The 15723-nt window shown below is 38.9% G+C and overlaps 1 protein-coding gene across 1 annotated transcript in view; it reads right to left on the reverse strand.

Annotated features, from left to right (window-relative positions):
• Window positions 1–15723, reverse strand: part of clstn2b (calsyntenin 2b) — a gene marked incomplete at its 5' end in the record, with an annotated part of 146339 nt that overhangs the window by 39557 nt on the left and 91059 nt on the right. The window contains one exon of the mRNA XM_047161260.2: window positions 14364–14485. Within this exon, the coding sequence (XP_047017216.2) occupies window positions 14364–14485 (122 nt within the window). The remainder of the gene's footprint in view (window positions 1–14363; window positions 14486–15723) is intronic.

Raw genomic sequence — 15723 nt, forward strand, 5'->3', positions numbered from 1 at the left:
AAAGATGCTTGTGGTACCTTCAATTGTTTAGAGATTGCTCCTAAGGAAGAACTGGACTTGTGATGGGCTAATTTTGGTCCACTCATAGCCACCACATTGTCTGAAACTTGGCACAATTACAGTCACATCCCTGAAAAGTTTCCTGGTGTTTCATACAATACTTAGAATAGCATAACCTTGCTGTTTGTATTTGCATGCATTTAAGTTAAGCATTTACGTATTAGCACTTGAGCCAGTTTTAGTCTCTTTGGTCCATTGTATTCCTCAACTGAAAAGCGTGAACCCTAAAGTAACAAAAGTCTTTTGGTAGCTATGATCCCAGAGAAGGACATGTCAGTCACCCTGAACCTGCGTTGACATGTGGGTGTATAGTTCTAAGCCAAAGTATATGGATAGTCTGGTGCAAAGTTTTTGGGAAATAAAAAGACAGGACAAAAGTTTCGAATTTGATTTTGGCATGAACAGTGAGCATGGAGTGATCTCAGTAGGGGAGTCACATAAAAGAACTTCAGGAATTTATGAACCAGGAGAAAGGTTTCTGTAGTAAGGAAAGACTTTTTTCTTCTGATGTTGTCAAGAAGAAATACATGGGATTGAGAGGTTGATGTAATGTGATCAGAGGAATCACACTAAAATTCTCGGTTGTGTGTGAAGGTTAGAGTCTGATTGTGTTGATAGTGATTGACAGGTCCAGCATAGATCATTTTTTTGTTGAAGTTGAGTTTCAGATGACAAGTCTTCAACAAGGCAGAAGAGATCTCAGAAAAGGTAGTTTGATATCTTCTCTCAGCCTTTGAGGTGGATGGAGGAAACAAGAAGTAGTGTGTGTCATCAGCATAGCAGTGGTAAGTGTTAGGCTTTGGGAAAATGGCAGCTCGAGAAAGATGGGAAATAATGATCCCAACTAATACACTAAAAGGAATACTAAAAAGAATCAAAAACCACACACGTTCAAGACATGTATTAAAAAAAAAAATACAATACTTGGATTTGTCCCATAAGAACACTGAGGACTACGCAGGTGTATCCATTATGTATGTTATTAAAGCTAAACATGAATTTGTAAGCTGATTAATGCAGACAAACATCAATAAGGTTCTCCAGTGGGAAAAGAAATCAATCAATACGCAGACAGATAGACAGAAATAAAAGAAATTATATAAATCATAAATTACTGACCTCTTCCTGCCAGAAAATTTTATAGTTATGAACCTGAATAGATGTACTTTATTTTCTAATAGTTCAAGCATTTAACAGTCACTTGACATTCATGTCATCTTCAATCTGTCCCTGCCTCCCCATGCATGGATTGATTTTCTGTCATGGCCAATATGAACAGGAGGGCAGTATGGATAAAAAGAGATGCATGATGATCAATATGACCATAGTGTGTGGATCCTGCACAGCCCATAGAGATCTGTGCATGATAATACTGTAAGGAAGGAATAGGAGTTTTATTTGTGGCTTGCATTTGAAGTATCAGGAAAACGCACACACACACACACGCACACACACACATACACACCACTATTTTATATTGAATGCCTTACTATGAATGCTTCACTTCGTGCCTAGACCCAACCACAACCTTAAAGCCTACGTCAAAGTTCGTAATTAGCTTCTTACTGTCATCCATAGTTTCTATGGTGAATTTACCAGACATTTTTTCCAGAGATTTCCAAACTTCATTTTTCTGCCATTTCTTTCCCGCCAATTCATTTAATAATTTATTAGACTATATTTTTAAAAGGTAAAATCAAGACTACCAAAGTACCAATCATCGTTATATTATTTACAGAAACTAAAGTGATGTATTTCCTGCTTCATCAGCCTCTTTGTGCCTGAATGTGAGCAAAACTAGTTAAAACATGTATTATTTTATATTCATGGTAATAATAAGCTTTTTTTTATTGAACAGTGATAAAACAAGACTTAGCAGAATGGCTAATTAGCAGATTATTGTATTCACATGCAAGCGGTGGTTTTTACCAAATTAATACACTGAAAAGCCAAGATGATGTTTTTCACATTTGTAGATTCAAATCTTAGAATATAGTAAACAGAAATAGTTTATTATTAAAGCTAATCCGATCTTTCTGAGCTTCACTGGCAAAAGTTATATTACTTGTAAACATAAATAGGCCGCTTGCTGTGGCTATAGATAGGCAATGAAATAAGGACAAGAAAGCATATTTTAGTCTGTTTTATTAAACCAGACATGCATGCAGCTTATTAAATTTAAATTAGTGCCATAATCTGGTGATCGGTGTAGCTTTTTAAATTATGGAAAGGGGAAATAGCAGTGGAGTGTGCACAAACCACAATCGTACCTGATTTTGACGCTTTTTGTATGGACCCTGCTGCTAGAAAAACAGTCAGGTCCATAAGTATTTGGACAGCATTTGTAATTTTGCCTCTCTACACCACCATAGTGGATTTGAAACGAAGAAATCAAGATGTGAAGTGTGTGAAGTGTAGACTTCAATTCAAAGGGTTTCACAAAAATACTGCATTAACTGTTTAGGAATTACAGACATTTTTTACAGAGTCCCTCCATTTTCACAGGCTCAAAAGTAATTGGACAATTGACTGATAAGCAGTTTCATGGCCAGGTGTGGCCTGTTTTCTTGTTATTGAATGGCCAATTAAGGAGATAAAAGGTCTGGAGTTGATTCCAAGCATTAATTTAGCATTTGGTAGCTATTTGTGGGAGCGCTCAATATGCAGCCCAAAGAGGTGTCGATGCAAGTGAAGGAGGCCACCATATGGCTGAATAAACAAAACAGACCTATCAGAGAGAGAGGGAGAGAGAGAGAGAGAGAGAGAGAGAGAGAGAGAGAGAGAGAGAGAGAGCGAGCAGAAACTTTAGGAGTGGCCAAATCAACAATTTGGTACTTTCTTAAAAAGAAGGAATGCACTGGCAAGCTCAGCAACACCAAAGGGCCTGGAAAACAATGAATGACAAAATTCCTCATTGAAGAAAAACCCCTTCACAACTTCTAGCCAAGTCAAGAACATTCTGAGGAGGTAGGCGTATCATTCTCAAAGTCTATAACCAAGAGATACCTTCATGAATGTAATTACAGACAATTTACCTCAAGATGCAAACCACCGGTAACACTCAACAGAAAGGCCATATTAGTCTTGATAAAATACTCTAAAAAAATCCTGACCAGTTATGGAACAAGTTTAACTTGTACTAGAATGATGGGAAGAGAAGAGTAAAAAGGAAAGGAAGGACTCATGATCACCTCATGATCATACCACTTCATCTGTCAATCATGTGGAGGAAGCGTTATGGCATGGGCATGTATGGCTGTCAATGGAACTGGGTCACTTGTGTTGATTGATGCTGTGACTGCTGATTGAAGCAGCAGGATGAATTCTGAAGCATATAGAGTTATATATTTTGCTCATATTCAGTCAAGTGCTGAAAAACTGATAGGACGGTGCTTCACAGTACAGATGGATAATGACCCAGAACATACCGCGGAAGCAACTGAAGAGCTTCTTAAGGCAACTTAATTAAATGTTCTTAAACGTCCGATGACCTCAACCCAATTGGGCAGGCTTTTCACTTACTGAAGATAAAACTGAAGGCAGAAAGACCAACAAAGCAGCAGCAACTGAAGTCAGCCGCAGTAAAAACAAAGCATCTCAGTGGAGGAAACTCAGCATGTGGTGATGTCCAAGGGTTCCAGGTTTCAGGCAGTCACTGACTCAAAGGAGTTGCATCCAAGTATAAAAAAATAATCCTAATATTTATGATAGTTGATTTGTCCAATTACTTTTGAGCCTGTGAAAATGGAAGGACTCTGAAAATGGCTGCAATTCCTAAACGGTTAATGCAGTATTTTTGTTAAACCCCTTGAATTAAAGCTGAAAGGCTACACCTCAGTCACATCTTGATTGCTTCATTTCAAATCCATTGTGGTGGTATACAGAGGCAAAATTCTGAAAATTGTGTCACTGTCCAAATACTTATGAACCTGACTGTACAATATGTTCATGACTAATTATAGGTACATTTTAAAGTGTTATTGTAAGTTGTTAGTTAGGTGTATATGCTTATTTACTGACAGGTCTTTATTAACACAATTTTATTTTAAAACACTTGATATTGTGCTGGTAGGGACTTCATTAGTGTGGACTACATAGATATTTTTTTAAAATTTCTGCTAGTTTTTCTTTTCTTTCTTTCAACTCAATCCTGCATGGTATATGTATATTTTGAACAGCAAAATCAGAATTGCTACGTTTTCCAATCAACATAAGGTTACTGGGTCCTCACAGATTGAGTAGAACTGAACACACACCCAGCGCGCAGGTCAATTTAAGGGGAGAGTGCCTGAAGGTGATATGTTCTCACTATGTGCTCAGTAGGAGTAGACTGCTGAATCAATCGAGGTGCTAAAAGACTTGGCGCTGAAGCCATTTTTAAAAAAGCAGAGCAATTTATCAGCGTGACAGAGCGGGAGAAAAAGAGCAAAGAAAAACAAAGCTGCCTGTCTAGATCGGATATGCAAAATAAAGTAGCAGTTTTGTAACAGTCCGTGAGTGAGTGTGTCATCAAGGGCACTGAAGAAACACATTACACGTCTTATATACGTCTTATTGTAGGTGATAGATTAGAGTAACAGAGAGAAAGGAGATACAGAGAGTAGGTCTAGGAAATCCTACCGATCTTTTGTTCAGGCCATTCATTTCCACAGAAACAGTGTTTACAGTCCATTTTTACTGTAGAAGTCAATAATACTGGTATATTTTAATAGCCATCGCAATGGTAGTAGCCAAAATGCATACTGTATCATTTACACACATCATATTTTGTTTAAAATGTATTCATTCCACAGCAAATTCTCAATTCTGATTGGTCGGAAAGTGTTGATTAATTTTCGAGAACAACATCTCTGACAGTAGTCCAGCTGCAAATCAAAGTTTTATATTAAAGCGTTCATTCGGATTGCTTCTCTAGCTAATTCACAGGGATTTCTAGGGCGGATGCTTCATAAATGAATTAAAGAATGAATATCTCTGAGATGTTTATTGATTTCATTTTGCGAAAAGGACTGTCCAGTGTTAGTGCTTTGTAACAGTCAGAGGTAACGCTGTGATGTTTTTTTCCAAGGAGGGCAAGATGATTTCTCTGTAACAACAGAAGCTACTTTTTTTTTTTTTTTTGTCTTTTTAAATTCAACGAAGAGAAAAAAGCCAGTGGGGGAACGACGAGTTTATAGCTGCTATAATGTAAGTGATAACAGGACCTTGTGTTGCAGATATTCCACAGCATTAAATATACATATAAATAGAAATGGACAAAGTATACAACTGTATCAGTTTGTAATAAATAATCACTGTTAGCATTTTCAAATGGCTATGGTGTGAATGAATAAAAACATTAATTACTAGTTTTCTGTAGCTTTCTACTTCCCCCGGTAAACCTCAAACATTTGCACACAGAAACCTGACTCGCTTTCAGTGTTCTATTTAACGTCCTGATTTGTCCTCAGTTCCCATAGTTTAATTTTAGAGTTTAATGTAAGTGAATACAAACACACGACTTGGATTGAAAAGGTAACATGTTCTAAATGGATAAATTTTGTTGTTGTTGTTTTTTTTTTTTTGTGTGTGTGTGTTTTAAATAAAGCTTGCCAGATACTAGAGATGTGTGTCAGACTGTGATATCGCAGGATGCACCTTTTCACTTTCATGTGGCGAGTAATCAGATAAGAAGCTTGTGGGTGCAAGCTTTCAGGACAAAGAAAGCACACAATGAATGAATTACAAGGTTAATTCATTCATTCTTAGTAACTGCTTGGTCAGGGTCACTGATGTTTAAATAACAAAAAAAAAAAAAAATCTTCTGTCACGTACATTTCGATTCCCTTATGTTTTGCTTCTGTACAGTAAGTAGTCTAGAGTATATCTGATCTGTATTACCTTTTCCTTATTTCATAGTACCTTTTATTCTTGTCGCACAGCTCTTCTTCCTAGAGTTTCTGGTTTTGACCTACTTAGGCTATATTTTGACCTTGATGGATTACCAGCATTAAGGATTCAGCTATACAAGTCTATATAAGTTTGGTGCTGGAAGTTTACCTCTTTAGTTTAGCAATAGAGGTACATTGAAGGCTAGCCAGTAAGGGCTAGTAGATTTAGTGTTGTACAAATAGCATGTCTCATGTCTCACCATACAAGTTTAATACAATAGCAGGTGATATTTAGTGTAAAACTAAAGAAGCAAACTTTAAGTGCTAAACACACCTTGGTCTAGATTTAGGGTGAAAGTGAAATTGGTGAAGGTTTCATTTTTGACCTGTTTTTCTGACCATGTTTGCCTGTTCTCTGAACCCTGCTGTGGACTATCTTTCGAAGTCAGAACAAAAAGCCTCCACATTTGCACCCTATCAGTTCTGACTCTCCATCGATTTGCAACCTCGTGTTCGAAGTGTTTGATGTCCTCATTGCTATTCTGAGGACTAAAATGCCCCTTAGCACTATTGTGAGCTCCTCTGGTGTCTCTCTTCATCAAATAACACAACATCATTACATTTAGCATTGGAAATTTGGGGTGTATAGACTGTGTGTGTGTGTGTGTGTGTGTGTGTGTGTGTGTGTGTGTGTGTGTGTGTGTGTGTGTGTGTTGGTTCCTTGAAACGCAGCTGAGTTTAGGGAATAAAATGACACTGTATGAATTTTAAAGAAGGCCCAGTTTAATAATCTGTGTGTGTGTGTGTGTGTGTGTGTGTGCATACATGGGTCTGACTAAAGATGGAGAAATTTGTATGTGGCTGAGTGGAAAATCTGGGTGAAGGTCATGTGGATGATCATATACCAACACACTGTAATGCTGTGTGTGTGCGTGTGTGAGTGTGTGTGTGTGCGTCTGTGTGTGTGTGTGTGTGTGTGTGTGTGTGTGTGTGTGTGTGTGTGTGTGTGTGTGTGAGTGTATGTGTGCAGGGTTTAGTAATTCTCTCAGCTGCTCAATTCTCGGCACAGTGGGAAGAAAAATCCAATCTCCTGATCATATAGTCTCTCTTTTCTCTCAATTCAGTATAATTCAATTCCATTCTATTCAATTCAAAGTACTTTACTGGCACCACAAAATCCGTTTGGGTTTGAGAGTGTGCGGAAATTAAAGAATGACAATAACATTAAATATTTTAGACTCTGAAAACTGTAAAAACAATGCTCAACAATGTAAATGCATTACTGTTACACACAACAGCCAATGGTAGCTAGAAGAAAGTGGGAAGATGGTGTAAATTGGGCAGCAGGAGCTCCAGAGGAACTAGCAATGAATTAGTAATGAGACAACATCAGTTGATTCCAATTAATGCTTTGAGGGGTTTAAAAAAAAAAGTCTTCAAGGTCTCATTTATCAGCCTTGCTTACTCAGTTTTCTACACATAGAATGTGATGTATCAGGTTATTCTTGTGCATGAAGATGTGTGTATATTGAGGAACTCCCATCCCACTTATTGTCAATCATGTCAGCATAATGGACAGTAATTGCTCGCGGTAGTGCTCAAAGTACAGACAGGCGACACAGATTAAATGTAAAGTAAAATCATATAAAACACACATCTAATGAGTGATTTAAATGCCTTGCTTGAAGTTTTTGGCTCACACATTGTAATGTTGCACATCAGGAAATACGTTTGTAAGCTAACACGAATTTCAATGAGAAATCGGAGGCAGGCTTGACATTTCCCAACCTAATATGAGCAGAGTAATGACACGTCTTACACACATTCATATCACTCACATCGCAATACATTACATTTCCAAATACGGCAGCAGAAAAGACAACAGTAATGATGGATTTTTATACCATTGCTGGTTTTCCAAATGTTATTGAGGCAACAGTACACATCCATCCATCCATACCGCTTTACCTACACAGGGTTGCGGGGGAGCCTGGAGCCTGTCCCAGGCGGAGAACACCCTGGACGGGGTGCCAACAAATCACAGGGCATAATCACACAAACATTCACACACTACAGACAATTTGGAAATGCCTTCCTCAAACCACAATGCATGTCTTTGGACTGGGGGTGGAAACCAGAGTACCCAGAGGAAACCCCCGAAGCACAGGAAGAACATGCAAGCGCCGCACACACAGTGCAGAGGCAGGATTTGGACCCTCAACAACGGAGGTGTGAGGCAAACATGCTAGCCACTAACCCATTATACTATTGAAGGGACATTGTTTACCATATATGGTAATTTGGGGGTGGTTCTTTATGTAAATGATTGTGGCCATGCACAAGCAGAGCAGTATAGAATGTGTAGGATTTCCATCCATCCATCCATTTTCTATACCGCTTATCCTACAGGGTTGTGTGGAACCTGGAGCCTATCCCAGGGAGCATGGGGCACAACGCGGGGTACACCCTGGATGAAGTTCCAATCCATCGCAGGGCATGCATAGGATTTATCAATGTCAATTCCGCACAGCTATGCTTATGCATGTGTGATAAATGTCAGTGTTCTTGTGCATGCTGGTGGTTCTTACACACAGACGTAGAACTTTTAAAGTTCTGTGCACACTTTGATAAATGAGACCCCTGTTTTTGTTTACTATCCCCTTTGGCTCTGTTGATTTTTAGTATTGTTGACTTTAGTACTGTTTTAGGGTGTCTGTTGGTAAATTGCTAATTAATTGGTGCAGGTGTGGAGTCACAAGGGGATTTTAGGCTACTCTAGGCTGTGTGTGTGTGGGAAGAGCTTATATCCAGGGTGCTATGTGTTGCAGTTAAAGGTGCACTTGTTAATTAGTTAGTGTAGCTCAAGTTACCATTTCTAACCTAACCCAGCACAAGCTATTGCTGCTTCACTCCAGACTGCACTTCTGCCTGGCTAAGTATCACGTCCATATTTCAGAGACAAAAACATAACTCCAACCTACTTGAAGGCACTTATCAAACCTTGCTTTGAACCAAGATACAAGGAAGACATGCATCAAAACATGTCTGTCCTGGAATCCAGGCTGTGGAATGAACAGCTGAGTCATGGGCTGTCTTCTAATGAAAACTAAAGACCTAGTTCTTCACCAAAAGAACAAATAGCAAAAAATGAATAAATAAAAATAGCACTGACTTCTGAGTTTTTGCTGTACTAGCTCCTTGTTTTAACTCCCCTCCAACAGAACTTTAAGCTAAAATCTACCTTGCAAACAAAATACATTTTAATTTGGACCAACAGTTTTAAAGACATGCTCATTTCAATTTTCTGTTAATTATTAATATCATGCTATTTTTATTCATCTTTGCAAATTGTTCCCTAAGTTGAAATCTCATTGTTACACTTGTAATCAAAATTATTCAGCCCCCATTGCAAATCAGGTTTATTGTCAAAACGTACAGACTTTCAGCTCTTTGCAACGAACAAATCAAACAAAAGCAATTGAAATAGTTCAACACAACGAATGCTTCTAGTGGTTTCCCCAAATTCAACTGAAAATGCAACTTATAATGACTTCTCCAGTTTCAAAATTATTCAACCCTTTCATGGCAGGCATCTTTAGTACTTAGTAGAGCGCCCTTTTGCTGTTATGACCAGATGCAAATGAGATGCATAGCCAGACACCAGCTTCTGGCAGCGTTCCTGAGGAATCTTAGCCCAGTCCTCATGAGCAATGGGCTCCAGTTCAGTAATAATCTTGGGTTTGTGTGCTGCAACTGCTGCCTTCAAATCCCACCAGAGATTTTCTGTGGGGTTCAAGTCAGGTGACTGTGATGGCCCTAGAATCTTCCAGGACTTCTTCTGCAACCAAGCCTTGGTGGAATTTGAGGTATGCTTGGGATCATTGTCCTTTTGGAAGGTCCAGTGACACCCAAGCTTCAACTTCCTCACAGACGGCATGATGTTTTCTCCTAGGATTTCCTGATACTTCAATGAACCCATCTTGCCTTCCACACACTGCAGGTTTCCAGTGCCAGAGGATGCAAAGCAGTCCCAGAGCATCACCGAGCCACCACCATGCTTGAATGTGTACAGAGTGTTCTTTCTTCATTCTTCTTTCTCCAGATATACCGCTGATCCGTCGTGCCGAAACGTTCCAGTTTTGTTTCATTGCTCCACCGAACAGAATCCCAAAACTTCTGTGGCTTATTTATATGATTTTGAGTCTAATTTTCTTGTACTTTTGGGTCAGTAGTGGTGTACGTCCCGGAGTTCTGGCATAGAACCCTTCTGCGTTTAGTACGTGCCTTACTGTGCGCACTGAAACCTCAGGGCCTGTTGCCACCAAGTCTTGCTGCAGGTCTTTTGCAGTCAGTGAAGGGTTGTTCACAACCTGCCTTCTCAGAAATCTGGTTGCAGCCACTGATCGCTTCCTTTTCTGCCCCATCCAAGTTTTTCATATGTTTTCTACCCCTAGCCAGTTCAGGTATTTCATATGTTCCAGCTCAAGCACACCTGGTGCAACAAGCCCTTGATTGTTGTACAAAAACAAGTTGTTTCAGGTGTGCTTGAGACAACACCTATTTTGCATATTTGTATTGTAGTGAGGGATTCTACTCATGGGGTTGAATACTTTTAAGACTGGAGAAGTCATTATAAGTTGCATTTTCACTTGAATTTGGGGAAACCACTTGAAGCATTCATTGTGTTCATTGCAAAGAGCTGAAAGTCTGTAAACTTTGACAATAAACCTGATTTGCAATGAGGGTTGAATCAATTTGATTGCAACTGTACTTCAGCAATAAAAGATGATATAGCACTATTAAGCACTATAGACCTTTAATGGAAACAGTTTTCAATTTTGAGTCCTCTGTGGCTAAAATTGCCTTGCTCACAGCAGAAATCTGAGTAGAAATGGTCAGAGCAGTGGGTAGTATTGCTATCTCACGGTTCAATCCTGAGTTCTCAGTTTTCCTCCCACCTCAAAAAAACATGGTAGATGTATTTTTGATCTATAAACATTGTAACTGAATGAGTACAAATTAAGTTTACATGAGGACGTGTTTCTGTAAAATTGAAGTTGAAATTAAAATTGACATTTTATAAGATGGCCAGAAAATGAGTACTTTGATTAAATGTAAGCATAACATTTGTAGGTATAACATGTGATTAGTCAAGGCTGGATGCATTGTGTGCTTTATTTGGGGCAAATTTTATTCATAATCATGTCCATGGCAGGGGTCAGAACACAGTGATAAACTAAAATGATCCATAATCACAGTTAAAAACAGGACATACAACATACAGAACAGGGCTGTTGATTTAAAGCTAGAAATATACAGGACGATAAGACACAAAAGTATACACCAGAGTATAAAGCACCAACTAATTCAGGCTGAGACACAGAACAGGTGAACATGATCAGGTAACAAACCAATGTCTTCGTGGTTAGCACGTTTGCCTTGCACCTCCAGGGTTGGGGGTTTCGAGTCCTGCCTCTGCCCTGTGTGTGTGGAGTTTACATGTTCTCCACTTGCTTCAAGGGTTTCCTCCAGGTACTCTGGTATCCTCTCCCAGTCCAAAGACATGCATTGTAGGCTGATCGGCATTTCCAAATTGGCCGTGGTGTGTGAATGTATGTGTGAATGTGGCCCGCGATGGGTTGGCACCCCTTCCAGGGTGTCCACCGTGCTATTTCCCAATTTCCCTTGGGATAGGCTCCTGGCTCCACCGTGACACTGTGTTGGATAAGCGGTATCTTAAATGGACGGATGGATGGATGGATTCAAGTACATTCATTCATTCATATGCAGTAACAATTTATTCAGTTCAAGGTCACAGTGGATTCAAAGTCTGGCCTGGGAATGCTGGACATGAGGTGGCAATACACCCTAGATGGAATTGCAGTCCAACATAGGGCAGTTACACACACACTTCCCAGTAAGTTGTGTTTTTCCAGGTAGAGTGATTTGTTGCTCCAAAACAACACTGGTTTGTCACAGAGTTCTAAGAAGTTCCATACTGCTTATCCTTCACAGGTTCGGCAGGGAGCCTGGAGCTTATCCTAGGGGACAAGGCAGGGGACACCATGGATGGGGTGTCAACCCATTTCAGGGCACAATCGCACACACATTCAGACACTACGGACAATTTGGAAATGTCAATCAGCCTACAAAACTCCACACACAGGGCAGAGGCGGGACTCGAAACCCCCAACCCTGGAGGTGAAGGCAAACATGCTAACTACTAAGCCACCGCGCACCCTCCTATATATTATAAAGCTATATTCTGTATGCTTGTCAATGTCAAGGAATCAGCTTTGTTTGTGATTGTGAGACTGTGAGATGTAGTGAGTGTTGTTGAGCTTAAAAAATGACTCACGACTATTTCCCTTACTCAGCTCCTGCTATTGCAGAGCTTTCTAATGATATGAGCTTAGGTGCTATTTTTTAGCTTCTTACATAATTTGATTGCCCTTTTTATATCTGTATGATTAATGGATATCGGTATTCTGCCCTCTATGTATTGTTTGCAGTTTTGCTGTGCACCTACTGCATGTTCTTAGCATATGGTGCATGTTGGGAGTAAAATTTTAATTGGTATGTGGACCACACACATCTCTCTCTCTCTCTCTCTCTCTCTCTCTCTCTCTCACCTTTGCTCCTCCACTTCCCCTCCTGCTGGACTAAGTGCCCACGTAGCCAATTTAAAATGTCAGTGCGTGCGATACACTAACATCGCTCTGGCTGAAAGGAATATACATCAACAGAGCAAAATTACAGCGGCTAATTTACAACAGTAATTGCCATCATTTTCCTTCCCTCATGATCAGACGCTGACATTTGAACAGATCCTCGTCTCTTTCATCTGCACGTGTGTATGCGCAAGGTGGTTTTGTGGAAATTGATTAGTGCAGGCTGACAAAGGGAGGAGAGTAAGATGGAAAGAGAGAGAAAGACATATGAGGGAGAAAGAGTTGGCAATACTAAAGAGGTAATTTAGCTTTAAAGATTAGGGAGGCGAGTGAAAGATTGAGGGCTTAATGAAACTTTTAGCCCTGGAGCTTTCTCAAACATAACAGAGAGACAGGGAAAGAGTGAAAGTAAGGTTAAAAAAAAAAAGATTTTAAAGAGCAATAAATAAATAAATAAATAAATAAATAAACGGAAAAAAGCAATAATATTGGCTGATGCAATGTTATATTAATGACAAGAGAAATAATTGATTTGTCCATGATTTATCATGATTCTCTTTTAAGAGAGTCTTCAAGAATGTATGAAACATCATAGGTAGATTTATTCTCGGGTTTATGCATAAATATTATCTCCATTAAATATTATCTCCATAAAAATTATCTCCATTTAATTGCAAAATATCAACAATACAAAATCTTTAATGATAAATAAAGATGCTAGGTTAAGGCTATCATAATTTATTAAACTGCATTTGAATTTTAATGAGTTAAATGATTTAATATATTATTTAGGTGTTAAATACCTATTAATTAAAGGAACACAATACCACTATCTTTAGCTGTATTTGTATTTCTTTAATGCTCCAAATATTCATTTCTGTATACATATTTAAACCAAAAGCAGCCATGGGCTAGACCTGAAGGGGTTTTTGCTTGTTTTTTATCCATCCATCCATCCATCTTCTATACCGCTTATCCTTCCTTCAGGGTCACGGGGAACCTGGAGCCTATCCCAGGGCACATCGGGCACAAGGCGGGGTACACCCTGGACAGGGTGTTTGTTTTTTTATTTCCCACTTAATTTTGCATGGAACAAACTGGGCTATAGAATAAATAATATAATAACAAATAGCGATTTGCAGAACAACTTAATTCAACTGCTCAACCAGATGCCCTGTAAAAACATACTGCCAAACTTTCTGTAGTCGATCTAATGTGACTGTATAAACAAGCTTAGGACTAACTAGTGAACTTAATTAGCATTACTTTTACCTTGCCTAAAGTCACTACCATTAAAGAGCTGGATAAATGAACTAGCAAGCAGCTTAACAATATGCTAATTACTGTAGTGATCATGTGATCATATGAGCAAGCTTCTGATTGGTTAATCACTTAAGGATGTTGTTACTGCTCTTATTCAATGTCAATAAAACTTTTAGACACACACAGTGACATTATTGACATGTTTCTCGTTATATTGTGTCCTTTTTGTCCTTGTCCAATCAAAAGTGCAGCTCTGTCATATTAAATGACCCATCAAACCATTCTCTGAGAGGACTCAGCTGTCTTCCTCTGATCTCTAACCTGTGTCATCCTTCAATCCAATGTCCCTTCTATCTTTCCTCTCATCTTCTATTTCCTTCATGACAATGGTTCACAAGGCCACTGTGTAGACACACATACAAAAAAAAACCAAAAAAAAAACAACAACTCCTTCCTGTTTTATCTCCCTCTCCTCTCTGAATCCGTCTCTCACTCTCACCTGTTCCAGTTTCCAGTGAAACTCGGCCGGTCTGAACGAGGAGCTCTGGGTATAATCCCTCCTCAATAGGAAAACCAGTCTGCAGTTGTGCACATACAGAGAGTAATGATGTCTGTTCATCTCTGTGGGGAGAGAGAGAGAGAGAGAGAGAGAGAGAGAGAGAGAGAGAGAGAGAGAGAGAGAGAGAGAGAGACAGAATATTAATTATCACACAAGGTCAGTAACTTGAACTCAGTAGACGTAAGTGATAAAGTGAACCGGGCCAGAGGAATCTGCTGATGTATTCATCCTCTCTCATATTCTTCCCCTCCTCCTATCTCCTCCTTCTCGCCTTACTCACCTGTTCTTCTCCTAAACCCTGCTTTGCTCTCGATTCTCTTCTCACCTCACCTCACTTCTCACTATACACATTGTTATTCTATTTGTTATTGGTTTTCAGACTAGGTTTGGTTTTGGTTAGTTTCTATAATTGTAAAATGTGAAACAATACGTAGTTTCAGTTTCATTCACAGTATTCTAGCTACAGACTGAAATCTGTGAACTGTTTTTGTGTTTAGTCTTTACAGAGAACAGGCTGCTTGTAGCGTAACAACCTTGGAAAGAAACTAAACTTACTTAAGATGTCAGTAATGGTCTACAGATTGAAAAAAAAGCAATAAGTTATCTGGATGAATGTGGAATCTTGAGATATTTCAGTATTTCAGCACAATGACTGTAGCTTAACAGACTCAAGGTTAAGTCTGTGTAACAGGAATAAGCATGCAGCTGTGCAAACAAAAAACTTTATTATAAAATTAATGCTTTAAGGATCTACCATTCCTTTCCTTTCTGTTTTTTTCCCTTTCTTTTATTTTCCTTCCTGATTCCTTTCCTTTCCGTTTCCTTTCCTTTCTGATTCCTTTCCTTTCCATTCCTTTCTGATTCCTTTCTGATTCCTTTCCTTTCTGATTCCTTTCTGATTCCTTTCCATTCTGATTCCTTTCTGATTCCTTTCTGATTCCTTTCCTTTCTGATTCCTTTCTGATTCCTTTCCATTCCTTTCTGTTTCCTTTCTGATTCCTTTCCTTTCTAATTCCTGTCTGATTCCTTTATTTTCCTTTCCTTTATGTTTCCTTTCTGATTCTTTTCCTTTCTTTTCCTTTATGATTCTTTCCCTTTCTTTTTCCCTTTCTGATTCAATTCATTTCTGATTCCTTCCTATTCCTTTCCTTTCCTTTCTGATTCCTTTCATTTCTTTTTTTCCTTTCTGATTCCTTTCTTTTCTCTTTCTTTAAATTCCTTGCTCTCTGTTTTCTTTTTCAATTCATTTTCTTTCCTTTCTTTTCCTTTACTCTCTGTTTCCTTTTTCCTTTCCATTCAT

The sequence above is a fragment of the Ictalurus punctatus genome, chromosome 17 (genome assembly GCF_001660625.3).
Source record: "Ictalurus punctatus breed USDA103 chromosome 17, Coco_2.0, whole genome shotgun sequence".
NCBI classification, from domain to species: Eukaryota; Metazoa; Chordata; class Actinopteri; order Siluriformes; family Ictaluridae; genus Ictalurus; species Ictalurus punctatus.